At 36.5% G+C, this 21,350-nt stretch overlaps 1 protein-coding gene across 2 annotated transcripts in view; it reads left to right on the top strand.

Annotated features, from left to right (window-relative positions):
• The window catches only part of LOC126821151 (eIF-2-alpha kinase GCN2-like), a 270,365-nt gene that overhangs the window by 213,837 nt on the left and 35,178 nt on the right, over positions 1-21,350 (top strand). For both annotated transcript variants that reach the window (XM_050549499.2, XM_056101507.1), the window contains exons 30-31: positions 20,085-20,213; positions 20,861-20,989. Coding sequence is in view for 1 of the 2 variants with exons in the window: in XM_056101507.1 (XP_055957482.1) it covers positions 20,085-20,213; positions 20,861-20,989 (258 nt within the window). In the remaining variant the exon portion in view is untranslated. The remainder of the gene's footprint in view (positions 1-20,084; positions 20,214-20,860; positions 20,990-21,350) is intronic.

Genomic DNA, 21,350 nt, shown 5'->3' on the forward strand with positions numbered 1-21,350 from the left:
CACGTATAAAATTCACAATGGAAACCGAAAATGATAACCAACTACCTTTCCTCGATGTTTGTGTATCTAAAACCAACAACTCGATCCGCACCAGTGTCTATAGGAAACCAACTCACACCGACCAATACATTCACTTCAAATCTAATCACCCGAATAGCGTCAAATCGGCCACAATTTCAACTCTGGTGAACCGTGCGAAAAAGATATGTGATCCTGAGAGCCTCTCCAAGGAAATTGATCATCTCAAACATGTCTTCACAAATTTCAACGGCTATCCAGGGAAGTTTGTGACAAACGCCATCAACAAGACCCTGTCGGCGAGTGCAGCTAAACCAAAAACCCCGACTGCCCCAGTCAGAATCTTCCTTCCTTTCAACGGCAAAGTCTCCTACCAAATCAAACGGCTACTAATGCAACAACCAGAAATAGATGTAACTTTCGCAAAAAGCTACAGCACTAAAGATATATTAAAAGCCAATGGTAAACAAAATCCTACACAACCACCACAACCAAAGGGATGTGTTTATCAAATAGTATGCAATTGTGGGATTGCATACATCGGGGAGACAAAGCGACCATTAAATAAAAGGATAGATGACCACAAGTCGAAAGCAGCAACCAACAACTCAGCTGTAGCTGAACATTTAAACTCCAACCCTCGCCACAGAGTCCAATGGTCCAACGTAAAACCACTATGCAAGAATATAAGCAACAAGAGAGCGCGCCGATTACATGAAGCCATTCATATACGACGACACAAACCAACGATGAACAGAGATCAAGGATTGTTCCTTCCCAGGGCGTATGATATTCTTATCACATAATCAAGGCTAAGCATAATTCTACTTTTTTCTTTTTTATCATATTTAATACTTATCAATATTCCAATAACAACTTTAAGTTTGTAATAACCATCATAATATGCAAAAATGACAACTAATAATTCCCAACTATTTTTGCTTTTCAGGCATTTCTGCTTTTCAGGCCTGCGGTTATTGTAATTTAATGCACTCAATATTTCTAACCCTGCTTTTCTACATCACCATAACATCCAGTGAAGTACCACTCAATATTTTAAATTGTCAGCCTTCAGGGGACTATTGATCATTTGTGCAGTCATTGTTCTAAGGGTTTTTCGTATATCAGTGTAATCACTCGCATCAACATCCACATATCAATTATTTTGGTCATAACACAAATCAAATCTCATCTTCGTGGGATGTTGTCATTATCAAAACCTCATCAAATCGTTGTAAATACTCCACAACAATCTATCCTTTTACCATTTGTATCTATTTCAGTGAAAGGGGTCGTTGATAACATTTCATCAATTTTCATTTTCTTGCAATGTTTGTATTATTAAAACCCACTAATCATTGTGTATACTCCACAACAACTTATCCATTAATCAATTAGTCAATTTTTTAGGTTAATTGGTATTATTACTTATTAGCGTACAATTAAATCAGATTACCATTAGGTACACGTAATTAAGTTACATCCCTGGTTTGTCATCATTAACTTAGCATTGTGGTGTACATGTATATATTGTCCTGTCATATTTTCATTTTTTATCATAGCTTGATAATGACTAGAGAAGCCTAGTCAAAACGTCGCTCAGTAAAAAGCAGTAATTGTATTCCATAGAATTGTGACCTGTATACTCTAGTTCAATTACTAAATGCCATTGAAACAGTTTACGTTTATCAGGTGAAAAATTTTTTAGCCATTCATCAGATTTATTCATTTTATATAAAATGGACGCTTTGTTTCTAAAAATATTAGACAAGGGCGCGATCCTCATTAATCTATCAAGATGACTGAACACGGTTTCTGGTAATTTGTTGTGAGGCATGGCAGAACTCAAACACGAAGGATTAAAGTCACCTCGATAATTTTTGCAATGTACTTTCTGAACTCGGCAAACAGGATCTCCAAAACATGGATCAGGGTTGAATTAAGAATTTAATCAGAATTAAATTTGGTCAAGTTAGCAAGGACCGAATCATTTCGAATTTTGATTAGAGATTCGAATGGGTGTGATTTACCTTCAGCAAAGTTTTGAATATTCAGGTTTTCGAAAAAATCATGTAATTTCTGATAAATAGTTTTCATGTCAAGTGCATTAATGCCGCATTCTAATATGCGCCACATTGGAGCAGTAATTAATTTATCTATCAAGCCCAAAGCCTGGCACTCAATATGAAATAACAGAATTTTAATATCTAAAAATATGCTTTGGGTCAATCTATTTTCTGTTCCAAAATCACTAAGAAATTTTTTTATATGCTTGGCCATATAAATTACAATTGCGGCATTGTGGAAAATTATATTAAAACGATTACCATGAAATGGCGTTAGCAGTAATTTTGAAATCCCAAGGGACTTGAGATACAACTTAACCCTTAACCGGTCGACGTCATTTTGACGTTATGACGTCAAGTGGTCAGGCTAAATAAAGGCTGACGTGAAATATTTTGTATGCCTATTTCAATTGACTACTATCGAATAATTATAAGTGATAGACTCTTGACACCAATAAAAAAGTTGCTGGGGATAAGTTGATCTATAATTTGCAAATCATTCTAAATTCTTTTCATCAGAAATATCGTCTTCAGAATCGGTGTCATCGATATAATCCGAGTCAGAATAATTCATAAGAATTTCAACCACTTCGAGCATCTTTAACGTTCCCGACATCGTTAAATTATGTTTTTCGTCAAAAAATGTTGAACAAAGACATGTTTTTCTCAATGCCCTTGACTAGACAAGTTCCTGTCTGACACGCATGCGTGGCCATATCAATTAAATACAAACTAAATACTCAAATGCGGCTTATAAAAAAGGTTCTTGTTGTGGTCGACTTAGCTGTATAATGTTGTGGTGACTATAGTCGACAATGACTGGTTAAGGGTTAAAAGGTAAATAACAACCCGACTTTTCGTCCCCACCCTGTGTAAAGGCTTTACAGATGGTCTGAATCAATCAAACACACCCAGGTTCGTTTTGAGCCAAATTTTGTAGTTTCGTCTGTATATAAAGTGGTGTTTTTCGCTGACTTTAGGGTTTCCGAAACAAGTTTTAAAGATACACCAACCGCTCAAATGACATTCTTTGAACTGTAGTTTTTGTTGGTGTATAACTATATTTGAGACCTGCGACAGCCAAACATGCGGTTATAACCGCATCGACGTTCATATCGGAAACGTTGAGGTTTTTTAGTTGCATGACCAAATTATGGCATTCTGAAGTGTATCTTTGATTTTCGACATCATACAAAATTACTTCTTCCCTACGAGGTTGGGACTTACAATCAGTTTTTTTATTTGCCAAAACTTTATTATTATTAGCCTTCTCGCGAATCAATTCTTTTGTGGTCTTCCTTAGTCGATTTTTTAAACAGAAAATTGTTTTTGTATACCTATTGATCCTTCTTAATAAATTCTTATTTTTCCTATTTAATTTGGTCAAAGTCGCTGCATCGACAAATGTCTGTGTCCCTCTATTTATTAAATGTATCATGCTGGTATCAGACGATGGTGTCTTGTCCACTATATCGGGGAAAAGGGCTGTCGAGATAATCGTCATATAATTTTAAAGATTTATTACAAATCTTTATATGTTTACCCAGCTTTCTAGTCTTTGTCTTCAGTCTGACCAGCCTACTTTGAATACCGTTGTCATCAAACGTCACGCTGTCATCATGTAAAGCAGTAATTATTGACTGGTGCTCTGTATTGTTCAGAAATTTATTAATGATGCCTAGTACTAGCCTATTTGTAATTCTTGCAAAGGGAAGTTTAGTTATTGTACCAAGATCATAGTGATCGCCCAAACCAATGCTGGATAGTAATTCATCGTTGGACGTCATGCCTGCTAATTGAATCGATTGACAACAAATTAAAAAAGAGTCTGTCGGTCAATTCCTAAACAAAATAAAAAGATTTGTTTCCCCTTAACCCAAAAAGCCAATAGTCTCGAACAGTAAATGTGGTCAATCGAGACTACCCTTCGTTTCGATTAATTCCCGGTAGCAAATTTAAAATACAAAACAATTTGTTAAATTTCTTAACTTGGCAAAACTCGTCTTGGGCAATTCAACGATGATTTCACAAACCTTGCAAAATTAACTCATTGACCCCTAGACTTAATTCATTATCTACTACTGTCTCTCCCTAAGCCAATTAACTAGACAATAGCTTATCTCCCTGGAGCTAATTAAAGGATTATCCATTAATCCAATATATTGCAGAGAACACAAAATAACACACAAACTATTATTCCAGTCAAAAAATGTTCATATATTCAAATGAAGATATATAATTGGGCATCAGAATGGTCAAACTTTTAAGCACTAATACAAAGTAACAACAAAGTTATTCTTTATTTAAATTCAACAATGTTTAGCACACGCACATTGTACAACAGGCCATAGCATGCTTCCGTAGGCATTCGTCTAATTGACGATCAAAATGTGCAAGATTTACTACAATGAGCAAATTAAAAAATCAAACTATTTTTATCCTCATTTAAATGTCCTAAAAATGTTGAAAAAATCACTGAATTTAACTTAATTTGCTGAACAAAGTTGGTATTGTATTCGCTGACCACGGGCCGACATTTTGATTTTTTTTCGTAGTAAGTCGTATCTGGGTCATCTTCTTCTCCGTTTATAATCCTGGAAAAAACAATTTCCCGAACACTATTGAGATTAATATTCACATCTAAAATACCCTTTGATAAAAATCCTACAAATTCTGATTCGGAATCACTTTCCATCAGGGGCCGCGGAAACGGGGGTATGCGGGGGCTTCAGCCCCCCCCACCTTTTTTTGCAAAGAAAAAAAACCCCGCCAAGCAAAGAAGTCTTCATGGCAAGGTTATGTCTCAAGGATAAATTCCCAGACCACTTCCAAATTGGTATGGGATAGGATTCGTAGAATTAAAGGTAAAAGTAGTGCATTATCAGTTAACCATCTAAATGTTGATAATTCCACCCTAACAACATTTCCTGATATCGCTAATTCTCTGGCCAGTACTTTCTCTCATTCAATTCATCATCAAATTTCTCCTCTGATGCCTTTCAGGGCATTCGACATCAGCAGGAGAAAAGGCGACTTAATTTTAAGTCCCGTAATGATGAATGTTATAATGAAAAGTTTTCTATTGCTGAGCTCCGTGATTCTCTTAAACGAGCTCGAGATACTGCAACTGGCCCAGATGAAATTCACTACCAGATTTTGAAACATTTACCCTTTTCTACACTTTTAATATTATTAGATCTTTATAACCGGATTTGGGTTGATGGGAATTTCCCTCCTTCGTGGCATGAAGCCACAATAATTCCCATCCCCAAACCGGGTAAAGATCCTACGATCGCATTAACTAGTTGCATTTGCAAAACCATTGAGAGATTGATCAATCGAAGGCTTGTTGGTACCTTGAGTACAACAACCTCATTACAGACCTCCAATGTGGATTTCGGTCCCAAAGGAGCACTCTTGATCATCTCGTTAGATTTGAAACGTTTGTCAGGGATGCTTTCATCCAGAAACAACATTTAGTTGCTATTCTTTTTGATCTGGAGAAAGCATATGATACCACATCGAAATATTGTATCATGCGCGACCTCAGTCTGCGGGGTCGCTTACCTATCTTCATTAAAAACTTCTTAGAAGATAGGTCGTTTAAGGTACGTTTGGGATCAATATTCTCTGACCCATTTCCCCAGGAAATGGGAGTTCCTCAGGGAAGTATATTGTCTCCCACACTTTTTTCTATCAAAATAAATATGATACCGACGTGCTTTAAATGCGGGGTCGATGGCTCTCTTTATGTTGATGACTTTCAGATGTGTTACGGATCGACAAGCATGCAGACAATCGAACGTCAGTTGCAGCTTTGCTTGAATTCTATTCAACGATGGGCAACTGACAATGGATTTCGATTTTTCGAAATCCAAGACTGTGTGCATGCACTTCTGTCAAAGAGGTTTACATCCTGATCCGGAGCTTACAAAGGATGGTAGTCCCATTCCAGTTGTAGATGAAACAAAATTTTTGGGTTTGATATTTGATAAGAAATTATCATTTATCATACATATTAAAATCCTCAAGAAGAAATGTCTGAAAGCCCTCAATATATTGAGAGTCTTATCAAACACTGACTGGGGAGCAGACCGTAAAGTCTTGCTCAGATTATATTGAGCACTGATAAGAACTAAACTCGATTATAGGTGTATTGTGGATGGGTCTTATCTAAAAGAGGTTGACACCATACACAACCAAGGACTTCGAATCAGTTTAGGAGCATTCCGAACATCTCCAGTGCAGAGTTTATACGTGATTAACTTGCACTGCAGTATGCTACAAAAATTGCATCTCTGCCTCATCATATTTCATTTAACACCATATTTAGACCCTATCATGAACATCTATATTTACTGAAGACTAATGTTATTCCATCATTCGGTATTCGCATTCAACCCCTTTTGTCTCAGGCTGGTATCAGTCAAGACAGTATTGCGAATACCCCATTCTTTGGGACGCCACCATGGGCTATATCTCCCCCCAAGATCGTTCTCAATCTTACAAAAAACAAAAAGAAAGATACTAGTTCCACAGTGTTTCAATCTCTCTTCAGAGAGTTAAGGTCTAAATATGGTGATTATGCTCCAATTTATACAGATGGTTCCAAAGATGGTGACCGGGTAGCTTCGGCTACTGTCACGCCATTTGACACCATTTCTGTTCGTCTTTCTCCTGCTGCTTCCATATTTACTGCAGAACTCCAGGCCATATTTCAGGCTTTGGAGTAAATCAAATCCTCTTCATCCTTAAAACACATTATATTTACTGATTCTTTGTCCTCTTTACAGGCAATAAACAATAAGCAGCTTGCACACCCTTTAGTAGCAGACATTTATCATCTGCTACTATCACACGAGTTTAACGGCAAGGAAACCGTCCTTTGCTGGCTCCCCAGTCATGTTGATATTAAAGGGAATGATTAAGCAGACTTAGCTGCCAAGTCTGCTTTAGATCTTCCCATATCAAAATTTTTTTTACCTTTTACCGATTTTAAATCGTCTATTAAATTATTTATATATGACCGCTGGCAACGTTCTTGGAATCATGCAGACACAAACAAACTTCATCACATCAAACCTCTCTTAGGAGACTGGCCAAACTCCTATAGAACCAACAGGAGGGATGAGGTTGTTTTGTGTCGCTCTCGCATTGGTCATACTTTTTTTATACGCCCACATTTTCATGTGGACGTATATTGTCGTCGCCCCTGTCCGTCCGTCCACAATTGTTTGTGAACAATCTACAGGTCACAATTTTTATCCGATTTCAACAAAACTTGAAACTTCGATATTGGCATGTATCGGACTGTAACTTCATGGATTATGGCCTCTAATTGTACGAAAAATCACATTTTTAGCTTGTGAACACTGTAGAGGTCACAATTTTTATCCGATTTGGTTTAAACTTGAAATGTATGCTTATAACCCAAAGATCTCGGTTCCTTTCGATATTCGCGCATATCGGAACGTAACTTCCTGAATTATGTCCCCTGATTGTACGAAAAATCACGTTTTTAGCTTGTGGACCCTGTAGAGGTCATAATTTTTATCCGATTTAAAAAAACGTATTATTATATCACCGTTACACTCCAAGGACGACTGAGTTTGAATTTCGTGAAAATCGGACAAAAACTGACAGCGCAAAAATATGGTATATCAAGGTTGTGGACCCTATAGAGGTCACAATTTTTATGCGATTTTGTTAAAACTTGAAATGTAATTTTATAACACAAAGATCTTGGTTCCTTTCGATATTCAAGCATATCGGACTGTAACTTCCCTAATTATGGCCCCTGATTGTACGAAAAACCTCATTTTTAGCTTGTGGACCCTATAGAGGTCATAATTTTTATCTGATTTAAAAAAACTATTATTATATCACCGTTAAACCCTAAGGACGGCTGAGTTCGAATTTCGTGAAAATCGGCCCAAATCTGACAGACAAAATGGCCGCCATTCGTTCTCAAATAGCGTAAAAACATGGTATATCAAGGTTGTGGACCCTATAGAGGTCACAATTTTAATCCGATTTTGTTGAAACTTGAAATGTAAGTTTATAACCCAAAGATCTCAGATCCTTTCGATATTCGCACATATCAGACAGTAACTTTATGAATTATGGCCCCTGATTGTACGAAAAATCGCGTTTTTAGCTTGTGGACCCTATAGAGGTCATAATTTTTATCCGATTTATATCACCGTTACACCCTAAGGACGGCTGAGTTTGAATTTCGTGAAATTCAGCCCAAAATTGACAGACAAAATGGCCGCCCTTCGTTTTCAAATAGCGTAAAAACATGGTATATCAAGGTTGTAGATCCTATAGAGATCACAATTTTTATACGCCCACATTTTCATGTGGACGTATATTGTCGTTGCCCCTGTCTGTCCGGACGTCCGTCCATCCACGATTTGTTTGTGGACACTCTACAGGTCACAATTATTATCCGATTTTGACGAAACTTGATATATAGGTTTATCTCCAAAAGATCTCGGCTGCTTTCGATAATGGCATGTATAGGATCGAAACTTCATGGATTATCCGATTATGGCCCATGTTTGTACGAAAAATCACGTTTTTAGCTTGTGGACACTATAGAGGTCACAATTTTTATCCGATTTTGTTGAAACTTAAGTTGGTAACCCAAAGATCTTGGTTCATTTCGATATTCGCGCATCTCGGACCGTAACTTCCTGAATTATGGCCCCTGATTGTACGAAAAATCACGTTTTTAGCTTGTGGACCCTATAGAGGTCATAATTTTTATCCGATTTATATCACCCTTACACCCTAAGGACGGCTGAGTTCGAATTTCGTGAAATTCAGCCCAAAATTGACAGACAAAATGGCCGCCCTTCGTTCTCAAATAGCGTAAAAACATGGTATATCAAGGTTGTAGATCCTATAGAGATCACAATTTTTATACGCCCACATTTTCATGTGGACGTATATTGTCGTCGCCCCTGTCCGTCCGGACATCCGTCGGTCCACGATTTGTTTGTGGACACTCTACAGGTCACAATTCTTATCTGATTTTGACGAAACTTGAAATATAGGTTTATCTCCAAAAGATCTCGGCTGCTTTCGATAATGGCATGTATCGGATCAAAACTTCATGGATTATGGCCCCTGTTTGTACGAAAAATCACGTTTTTAGCTTGTGGCTTGTGGACACTATAGAGGTCCAAATTTTTATCCGATTTTGTTAAAACTTGAAATGTAATTTTATAACACAAAGATCTTGGTTCCTTTCGATATTCAAGCATATCGGACTGTAACTTCCGTAATTATGGCCCCTGATTGAACGAAAAATCACGTTTTTAGCTTGTGGACCCTATAGAGGTTAAATTTTTATCCGATTTAAAAAAACGTATTGTTATATCACGGTTACACCCTAAGGATGGCTGAGTTCAAATTTCTTGAAAATCGACCCAAAACTGACACAAAATGGCCGCCCTTCATTCTCAAATAGTGTAAAAATATGGTATATCAAGGTTGTGGACCCTATAGAGGTCACAATTTTAATCCGATTTTGTTGAAACTTGAAATGTAAGTTTAAAACCCAAAGATCTCGGTTCCTTTTGATATTCGCGCATATCGGACTGTAACTTCTGAATTATGGCCCCTGATTGTATGAAAAATCGTGTTTTTAGCTTGTGGACCCTATAGAGGTCATAATTTTTATCCGATTTAAAAAAACGTGTTTTTATATCACCGTTACATCCTAAGGACGGCTGAGTTTGGATTTCGTGAAAATCGGCCCAAAATTGACAGACAAAATGGCCGCTGTTCGTTCTCAAATAGCGTAAAAATATGGTATATCAAGTATGGAAACTTGAAATGTAAGTTTATAACCCAAAGATCTCGGTTCCTTTCCATATTCGCGCATATCGAACCGTAACTTCCTGAATTATGGCCCCTGATTGTACGAAAAATCGCGTTTTTAGCTTGTGGACCCATTAGAGGTCATAATTTTTATCTAATTTAAAAAAAAGCTATTATTATATCACCGTTACACCCTAAGGACACCTGAGTTCGAATTTCGTGAAAATCCGCCCTAAATTGACAGACAAACTGGCCGCCGTTCGTTCTCAATTAGCGTAAAAATATGGTATATCAAGGTTGTGGACCCTATAGAGGTCACAATTTTTATCCGATTTGGTTGAAACTTGAAATGTAAGTTTATAATCCAAAGATCTCGGTTCCTTTCGATATTCGTGCATATCGGACCATAACTTCCAGAATTATGGCCCCTGATTGTACGAAAAATCGTTTTCTTTTTAGCTTGTTCTCTATCCATCTCTCGAAAATGTGGGCGTATCCTGCCTTACAGCCGCTGGTTAACTCATATTTTCATTTTGAAGCGAGAGCCTCAACAAGAATGTGTTCGCTGTCATGTTCCTTTGACAGTAAAACACATCTTGATTGAGTGCAAACATCTCAAGTATATTAGATCTAAATACTACTGTTGCCAGTCATTACGTCAGCTATTTGCTCAGCTATTTGCTCAACTGGAGCTATATGATAAAGTACTAACATTTTTAAAAGAGACAAACTTTTATTCTCAATTTTAATTGTATATATACTATTCAAAAAAAGTAGGGGATATTTGATTTTTAAGTGTTATTAAAGTCACCTAATGAAACTGACGAAGAAACAAATGACAAAATGAAATGAAGTTCACATTCATCGATTTATTCCAAATGATCGTTAGACTAAGTAAGGTACAGACTGACCAATTTAAGGGTAAAATGATACCCGGGGTCAAACAGCAAAGTTACCACAGCATCACAACCAAGTCAGTAACGGGTAAATCCTCCTCTGTTTGCCAAACAAGCATTGATCCGACGTGGCATACTCCTAATGAGACGTCTAAGGTCATTTTGGTCCAGATTGTCCCATTCCTGTTGCAACGCAGCAGCAAGTTCTTGGACATTGGCAGGACGTTGTTGACGTTGACGTAACCTCTGTCCAAGCATGTCCCAGACATGCTCGATGGGGGAGAGGTCGGGATTCAGTGCTGGCCAAGGTAATGTGGTGATGTTCTGTTGTTGGAGGTAACCTGTAACGATCCTGGCCCTGTGACATCTTGCGTTGTCATCCTGGAAGATGAAACGGCGGCCATGACGTCGTGCGAACGGCACAACATGGACTGCCAAGATGTTGTCCCGGTAGTACTGGCCTGTAACACGCCCTGCAACAACATGTAAAGCCGTTCTTCCAGCAACAGTGATGCCTCCCCACACCATAACAGAACCACCCCCAAATCGATCATGTCTGATGACGTTAACGTCTTGGAAGCGCTCGTTTCGACGACGCCACACCCTCCTACGTCTGTCCAAAAAATCAACAGTGAACCTTGACTCATCTGAAAACATCACATTGCTCCAGCGTCGATTATCCCAGTGTTGACGATCCCTACACCAACGAAGTCTTGCCTGAATGAGATGATCTCTCAAACAAGGGATCACGCGAGGACGTCGGGCGCGAAGGTGACCCCTATGCAGTCGATTCCGAATCGTCTGGCCACTCACTCTCACACCAGTGTCTGTTTGAAGACGAGCGCTGATCTGATTTGCTGTGATGACACGATTTCTCAAGCCCAAGGTACGGATAAATCGATCCTGGGCTTGAGTTGTCGCCCTTGGTCGACCTGAGCGTGGTCTGTCCTGTACAGATTGTGTATCACGGTATCTGGACCATAGCCTGCTTATGACAGACTGAGAAACATTCATCGTCCGCGCCACAACCGCCTGTGTTGTGCCGATCTGTAGCATGTCAAGGGCACGTAACCTTTCATTTTGGGTAAGCCGACGCATATCAAAATTTGTTTTCTGGTCACTAAAACAATTAAACTGATGTTTCCACCGTGGAATTCAATGCCACAATGACTGTAACATTCAAAGTCAGAGTCGTGCAAATCTTGGGTTGGACCCCCATGATGATCCCAAGCATCACCTGCATTCCATGCGGTAGCTATTGGTGCGTTTGGGCGTCACATGTAACTGGAAATGTTTCTTCTGTTAGGTTCTATATTGACTTTTTTCGTAGTCATTTGCATATTTTAGTATTATGCCCCCAAAATCAAATATCCCCTACTTTTTTTGAATAGTATATTTAATCATGTATATCGTTTTAAATATTTATATATCTAAAAGATTTGTTATATTTATTTTTAATTAATATATTTTCTGTGATTTTTGTTTTTATTTACATATATAAATTCAATTATATGATATTGTTTTAATTTGTCTCGATAGATTCACCATATGTTTGGCGCAATATAGCCCGGTTGGAGCTGACGTGCCATTAAACAACATTTCATTTCATTTCATTTAAAAAAAGAACAAAAAAAAAAATTTGTTATTTCATCCCATTCTACATTTATAATTATTATAACTGGCATTGTTCTCGTCATGGATAACATGAGTGGTGAGTCATTAGTCATATGGTCAGCTTTTCTTTTGTGATAGCAGGAGGGTTTTGGGTTACACTTCGGAAATCGCTCCGCAACCTCTGTCCGTAGCGAAGAAATTATTAAAAAAGTGAGCGCTGGGATATTACAATTCGACGAAGAGTGGCTGACATATTTTGTACGCCGTAGATCACGTATATCTTCTTCTCGGTTTCATATCTCGGAAAAATCACTTTCCCCGGAACATTTGTCATTACTGAGATTAATATTCACATGGAAATAAATATCCTTTGATAAAATTCCTTCAAATTCTGAATCCGGGATCACTTTCCATAGCAAAGAAATTATTAGATGAACGAGCGTGAAAATATTAAACTTACGTATAAATAATGGCGCCCTATGACACGAATTTTCTCGAGAGTTCACGACCTTATAACCCGGAAACCATTGATGTGACATATATGTTTTATGATTTCAATCATTAGTTCAAACTATACGCTTATTGGATAACTACTTTTGGAAAGCCAATTGTCTTTTTTTTATAACTTTATTGATCAATAAAACAATACATCAAAAAGGCCGACAGTAGCTGTTGATGGGCAAATTGTCTCGTGAGTTTACGACCTTTATAACCCCTAAACCTTTGATGTGACCTGCAAATTTTATGATCCCAGTAATTAGTTCAAACTATATATTTATTGGATAACTACTTTTTGGAAGCCAATTGGCCTTTTTTGATAACTTTCTTGATCAATAAAACTTTACATCAAAGAGGCCGACAACAGTCGTCGTTAGGAAAAGTGACTAGACATTAGGTAGTCGACAGGTGGCGTAAGTTGGTGAAATTCAGTAGCTAATTAGGTCAACGCCTGGCGTAAGTTGGACCAAATGAGATTTAAAAGAAAAAATACTGGTTGTACTCTTATCTTGCCCAACACAAATAATTGGGAGATGTGAAATCGCCGAAACTAAACGACAGCCCTCTGTTTAACGATTCAAGCACACGGGTATCCTCAAGATGCTGTTGAAAAAATGAAAACCCGATCACAGATACCTGAGAACCACTATCAAGTAACGACAAACAAGGTTTTTTATTTATAAAAATATCGGATGTGTTGCTCATGCCAATTAATTCACTAGGGTGGGAACCCACATCTAACGCCTGCCCCTTGACGCCGATGTCCTGGAGTTTAAAGGTTTCTTTAAGTTCACCTGACAACCAAACTGCACATGACCCTTCTGTCCACACTGATAACATGTTGGTTCATACACATCTACATGAGGGGTGCTGGATGCTGGACGAGTATTTGTCTTCAGACCCTTTATTTTCTCCTGCATACTCTTCATTGTTGTGGCCAATGATGCAACTAATACTTTTAAATCATCATCGCTATCGTTGGGTTTTTCTCTCATTGTCATCTTCAAAGAAGCGTTTTTTCAAGGTGTAGGGACAGGTAAATCTAGATCATGTTCAATCTGCCGTACTGCTACAAGAAGTTGGTTGTAATCTTGTTAACTTAAAATCAGCTCTCAAACCATGGTAAAATCTAGTTCTTAACATAGGCCTAATGTTACGGTCAGTGATAGTCACTTCCTTTCTGTCCATCCAGAGCCTTCTGCAGTAAATCTTCTAAATGGCATTTCCATTCTGCAACAGCTTCTTTTCCTCCTTGAGTAGTCGAATAGAATTCTGCCAAGATCTCCTGAGTTTCACCAAATACACCAAAAACACTCTGTAACTTAGCTAGTAACTTCGGAATAGTTTCACCATGGCCTAATCGCATAGCCACCTTAGCTGCTGGACCCTGATCTGAAGACTGCCTGTCGAATTGTTTTAGCACCATAATTAGAGTTAAGTAACACCTTGACTTCAAAATTCCAGACATCAAACATCACTTCTGTCTTGGTACAAGTGGTTTCTCCCGAAAAGAACGACAACTTTGGTAGGTTGGGTAGATACTTGACCTCACGCACGGATGCATCTTGCTCTTCTTTAATAACAGGAGGTGGTTGTTGTGGCTGATCTAATGGTTGTGTTCCACAAAATTTTTTCATCCATCGCACCAGCTCTTCTTTATTCCTAGCTTTGGGTTTAACTCCCATCTCTTGAAACGCCTTAAGCAAATCATCAGTTTCTTCTTCAGTAAAACAGCTGGTAGCCATAATGATATGATGACTTTAAAGTTGAAAAACAAAAATAAAAAAGTGCAAGAGTTTCAATAACAAGCACACTTGAAGTTGAAATCGCAAAAATCAAAACTATTCACAAAATGCCGAACAAAACAACTTGTCAACTCACCATTAGGCCGTATTCTCGGGGTGAAAATCTTGTCACCTTCGCTCCCGCTAAACCGGTCTACAAATCGGACTATCAATAATCGTGCAATCAATATGTCAACAAAGTTCTCCAATAAAATCTGCCAATTTAATAGTTCAAGCTTGAAATAGGCTATAAATCGATGACTTATTTCTTTATAGTGCGGAGCCATATTTGCGTAGATGTGAGTTGGATCCTGCGCATCTATTTAAAATTTGGCCAATCAGCAGTCTCGCTTGCGGGGTTGCGGTCAAAAATTCTGGGGTCAAGTGCCAGGTCATAGCATTTGTAGACAAAGCCATGCGAACGATTTACCTTGCAAATCGCTCGCAGTTGGGACGAACAGAGATCAAAATGAACCCCAAAAACGTCCCATCCGTGTAGAGAAGTGGTGTATGAGAGCCACAAAAGGTATTTTGATCACACTGACATAAAATGTGGCAGTCAGTCAGGTTTTTTCGACACTGATTAAGGATATTGGACCGGTCTATTTCACTAGAAAAATGCCTTACTGTCAAGGGAGATTACAGAGAATGCAACAAGGTCACTGCTTCTATAAGTGTAATTCTAATAAAATCATTCATTTTACATAACAAAATACTTAAAACCTGTCTAGCCTGCTGTCTTGATAATGATCATGGATAGGCTAGTGTATAGCTAAGATTAAGAATGAAAAAACATATTTTGAAATAAAGGTTGAAAACTTAAAAAGGTGCAGAAATATTAAGAAGAAATGCTTAAATAATTTGAACTAGCTCAGAATTGGCAGGGAAAAGCCCATATGGACAAAATATAATTTTGCATCTACAATGTATAAGCTTACAATAGATATATGAATTCAAAATGGGTTTTGTCTGTCTGCAATTGCGAATGAACCAGATGCCCCCCCCCCCCCCCATCAATATGGGGCTCACCTACGACATAGTTTACATGTAATCATCGATAAAAGTGCCAAACACACTTTCAATGTTGGAATCTTGCTTCTGATTAATAAATATTCTGATTTTTTTAAACAATTATAATAGATACTGTACATGTGGTCGATCAAATCCAAAACTAATTACCTTTGATTTGAAAAATATTTTTGATCACCTAAGATAAATAAAATACAATTTAATGGAGGATTTACACTAAGAGTAAGACACTAACTCATTTAGTAGTTAGAATAAGTCTACCGGTATTTGCTTCACTGGACTTATCAAAACAGCAAAAGTGTTATTTGTGCTTTAAATAAAATAATAAAAATGCTGTTTTTATTTCGCACTGGACTAAATTGTCCCTCTTTTGTATGGCCCCCGCTCGAACATACTTGGATTTTTTCTTGCAAATTATACAGATCTCTGATAAAACTGACTTCTTTAACTCTGATGAAGTAGTAACAAGTACTGCACCATGATGTGATTCCTTTGGTGATATTAATGAAGGAGTAGGGGTGAATGAGACACACTTTTAGTTTTTAAATTTGTTGAAGTACTAGGCCTAGTAGTAGGGGTTATGGACATAAAGGCCCTAAACCAAAATGGCTCAAGTATTTGGTCATAACGGTCAAACATTTTGGTCAAAACTACATAACGGTCAAAACATTAGGGTCATAATGGCCAAAAAGAACATTTGAATTTTGATATGTATCAAATGATATTTATTAATATAAATATTGCATAATATAAATACCAATATTTCTTAATAGATAATATTTTCATATATATTTCTTTAATACATAAATTTAAAAACACTGTAGACATTTAATACTTAATACACTGTATAACTATAACATACATAATTTACAAAGACATCTATTTAATATGGAGGGTGGGTGGCAAATGGTTTAACATGTACACATGAAATCATAAGGTCTGTCATTGCGTCAATGACTTAATTTCAATTCTCTGCTTGTACGTGACAAGGACTAGGGTCACTTGTTCAACCTTGTGAGTTTTCTCCGAGTCGCCCAGTTTCCTTCCCCCGCTACAGACCCTTACATGCAAGCAAATTATTTAAATAAAAAGGAACCGTGTCGACTGGACATTAATGTTCAGCTCATATTACTTTATCAGTGGGGTGTGAAAGACTTAATTAGGGATTATCAAAAGCTTTGATTAATTAGTATTCCCCTCTTTCCTTTGAATCACAGCATGCAATGTTCTGGGTTGACTTGGATGGTTATATTCAATTCTTTCATTCACAAATTTTTCTGGACTTATGGTCTGTAGCCTATATATGATGCACCTTTATTTATTACTTCTACTAGTTGGAATAGAAGTGGTCATATCTTGTTGAAGGTTTGGTGAAACCGTGTTTAAAATATTATGTTATGAGTGAATTGCTATTTTTGTCGAATGATTAATATACTAATAGTAAGTTGTTAAATAATGTTTGGTAAAATATATTATGACCACATCACAGTAATACTAATACTAATAGTCTGTATGTATGTCGTGACAGTTTAGTTTCGGTTGGACTGAATGTAGACGCTGCCTTATCACTGAGTCACTCTCTTTCTTTCTCGCATCATTTAACTGTTTTGTTCTTAAAACATCTATAAAACGTTGGATGAAATCCAAAACCACTGCCGACTGTATCTTCAATATAATATCCTTCGTAATAAAATATCCATTTGTATCGAAAAATGCTGCAATGGATTGGTCATTTCCATCCAATTGAAACCAGTCTATAGCTACCTTACGACATTTATCTCACCTTGTGTTTGTAAAGGGTTCTGCACTTCCCTTATTAACACTGTCTAAGTGAACAATACAAGTTAATTGAGCCTTTGTCGCCATTTCGTGTAGCTTCTACATGTATAACTGCAATGTGTTACTCGTGAAGCACGGCATTTTGTGTTTACCAACAACACACGCGAATGTAGACAATAATGTGATTGGTCGATTGTGGAAAAAACGTGACGCGCGAACAACGCTGAATTCTGTCCAGTGACCTCGCGCACTATGAATTTTACTATCAATAAATAGTCCGGATTTCAACGAAGAATATCACCAAAGAACTATGGAATTTTTTGGAGAACATTAGAACAAACGAATATCTCTATATGAACTATACACTGACAAAATTTCTTCTAGACCGGATTTGTAGGAACGAAAATATTTTTGCAACGACAATTTGTGCCCATGGAATGCGGCCTACATTCCAAATCACTGAAGATCCAAGAATATATCACTATGTAATAACACAATCCAAAATTCAAAATAATGAATCACAATATCTCAAAGCATGCAATATCACAAATCACATTATCAAAAAATGCATTTTCCACTCACAACACCAACGTAACTCAAAATAACTTGAAATATAACACCAATATTTGAAATACCCACAATATTTGAAACTAGACGCAAAATCACTGCAAATGAAATTAATGTAAAAAATGAAATAAGATGTGTTCACCCAAAATCCAAGAATATCCAAAATAACACTTGTAAATCAAGATGAACACTGAATCGGTGTATGTCTCTAATTTCACATATAATTAAACACACTGCATCTGTGTGGATGTCTCTAAAGTTTATGTGCACAAATCTGGATACAACAATCTGGATACAATCTGGTAGCTACCATATGCACACTTAAACATTTACTGCATACGTTGAGAATCGTAACACCAAGAAAATACCATAAACCATAGATGAATTTTACTTGTTGTACCATAAAAACCATTTACATTGAAATAATACCATATATACGTTGAAAAACCATTGATGTTGTGATGATCCTCAGTCCCTTATCGGGCTCCAAAAATGTAACCAAGTCTAATTCAATCAAAAGACGAGGCTGTTTAAATCTTTATTTAAAAAACCTGTAAAAAATATACATACATAGAATTAATATCAATGACATTTAATTTATAATACATATAATACACTTTAAAATATCTCAAACATTACACTGTATTATATTATTATACTATATATTTAATTCTATACTCATATCTTTACAGTAATAATTTCAATCATATCTCTAATTATTAGATAAAGGGGTTTTAAAGATCTCTGTGTTGAAACAACACTACCATATGCTTATAACATTAACAGCTATAAGATTTCCTGTATAAACAAATGATTATATGATTCTTTATGTTAAAACTAAACCTAAACTTAATTAATTAATAAATGATAATACTTATTGCTTAAGAGCTGTAGAATATGTATAAATATATTTTACTGTGTATGTAAAGAATAATATATGAAATAAGTAATTTACACATTCACCACATCCCCAGACAATACCAATGATATTCAAATACACATACCTTAATTTGCCCAATGGAGACTCGGCCAAAAGTAATTGCAGAAACTGGAACACCTTATTAACTTTGATGCACAAAATACAAGTTTAAGATTTAGAAGCTAATATCTTATACATCTGATACATTCAAAATCCTAAGTTAGAATGAAATTGATTGTTACCTGTGTAACCCAGGAAGTTAGGTTTGTTATAAAAAGTATCCAAGGAGATGATGAGGTGATAGTCACTGATGTTGTTACAAAGACCTGTCCAGAAGCTGAACATCCAGTGACTAACAGATGAAAGTGAAAGTTTGTTATTGTTTATTAAGCTGCTGTCAGTGTAGTGGAGTGTAGACTAAAACCTATTATATAATTAAAACACCAAAATTCCACACTATCACATTATGACCCTTGTTTCAAACGACAGAAGTTGTCATCTCATCTGTATGAAATTGATATCAGTGTCTTGTAAATGCTCCCATTACCAACAAAAGAATAAATATGCGACAACCCTTGCCGACGGCTCAGACGATTTAGTTTCTGTGGACGTATGTATCATTGCCTGGCAACCTATCTTTTTTTTTACTGTGAGTAGATGATTTATACATACATTTTGGAAGATTAAATAAAGAGCTGGCAGTTCTCACTATAATAGTTAAAAACTAGATAATGTAAAGGGAATCTGCTGAAAAATTCAGTCAAATTGACCACTCTGAACCAAGAATTTAGTGATTGAATTTTAGGCCTAGCCTCGATCATCATTACTAAAGTTGGTACGATAAAAAAAAATAGTCTTGATTATCCATTTCATGATTAAATCATGAATGAAAGTTGAGCAGCAGATCGCGATCTAATCCAGTAAATATCGCAGGCTAGCGATGACATCGAGAGTTGATTATGGTCTGGACAAGTTAATTAATGTCTAATTAATAATTTAGATAACATTTCAGGCGTAAAGAAAGACCTGCAATTTGCAGATTTAGCTCTTGCATAATGCATGTTTCATTTTTTTTTCATTTCAGATAAATCATTTTCATCGTTCCTCTAAACTTGATAAAGATTCAGGTATTGGTGAAAGTAGCCCATGTGGTGTGGGTGTTAGTATGGCTTTTGAAAAAATTGTTGCTGCTGTCATGGAAAATTTGGAAGAGGTAATTTTTAGTGAAATGCAAATTAAAATCACTATTTTGTTTCCATTTATTGTTCAAGCTTTTCATAGAGCAGTAGACTATTAAGATGCGTTTGTTTGTCTGTTCATCACACTTTGTGGGAAAAATAACTCTGCCTTTTGTAGAATGTTTAAATTCACGGTAGATGTTCATTATGTTCAATTGTTAGCATTTTTTACAAAGGATAAGCTGAGAGAAGTAATTTGATTGGTTGATGCTTTGGGACATGATGACTTTGATTCTAATCAAATGAGAGTGATGATACCTGATGTATAGTTTAATGACATCTGTGACTAAGTTCATTCTTTACAAAAAGATAAATGTGCAGTTAATTAATATGTGTAATCTATTTTGAGATCAAGGCAGGGGACATTAACCTCACTGTTGGCTTTGGGTTTCATTTTTGTATGCTTACACTGCATGTCTTCTGTTCTATTGAGCTGAACCATGACTCTTAAGATAGGCCTATTCCTGAGGTTTAAGCCTTAACGCTGTTGATGATGTGTCCACTTGTTTGATAAACGAAATGTAATTCAGAGTCAATCAATTGTAAATCTTTTTAGAGCCTGATCTTTTTTTTTTAAAAAAAAGAAATTTATTCATAAAGTATAATATTTTGTGTTTTATAGAATCCATGTTCTCATGATATAGTTGTCTGCTCTGTTGGTCATAATCCTATGTGGAAAGAAAGATTGAATATAGTAAAAGATCTGTGGTCTGCTGGATTAAGAGCTGAAGTATTGTATGATTCTATACAGGTTAGGCCATTTAATAAAAAAATAATTTTGAGTGTTCAAATTTTCCACATTAAAAGGATGTAAGTAGTAGTTATTAGCACACTTTCCGAGGTGTATCGGTGAATATCAGGACAGTTTTGGTCGAGGGGCCCAGCCGAGGCGGAGCGAAACTAGTAGCTGAGAGAAATCTGGAAAGGCTGTTCACCTATTTACAGATTTTTTACCTCAAGATAGTTTAATGAGTTTATGATTTATTAGGAAGCAAAGACAACAGACATTGAAAAATATTCAACTAAAACTTCAAGATTTAGATGGGAACTTTTTGTTCGACTTTACGACTTCTAATAATCTGCGATTTCTTAATACAGTAAACTTCGCATAA

Source organism: Patella vulgata, chromosome 5, assembly GCF_932274485.2.
Source record: "Patella vulgata chromosome 5, xgPatVulg1.2, whole genome shotgun sequence".
NCBI classification, from domain to species: domain Eukaryota; kingdom Metazoa; phylum Mollusca; class Gastropoda; family Patellidae; genus Patella; species Patella vulgata.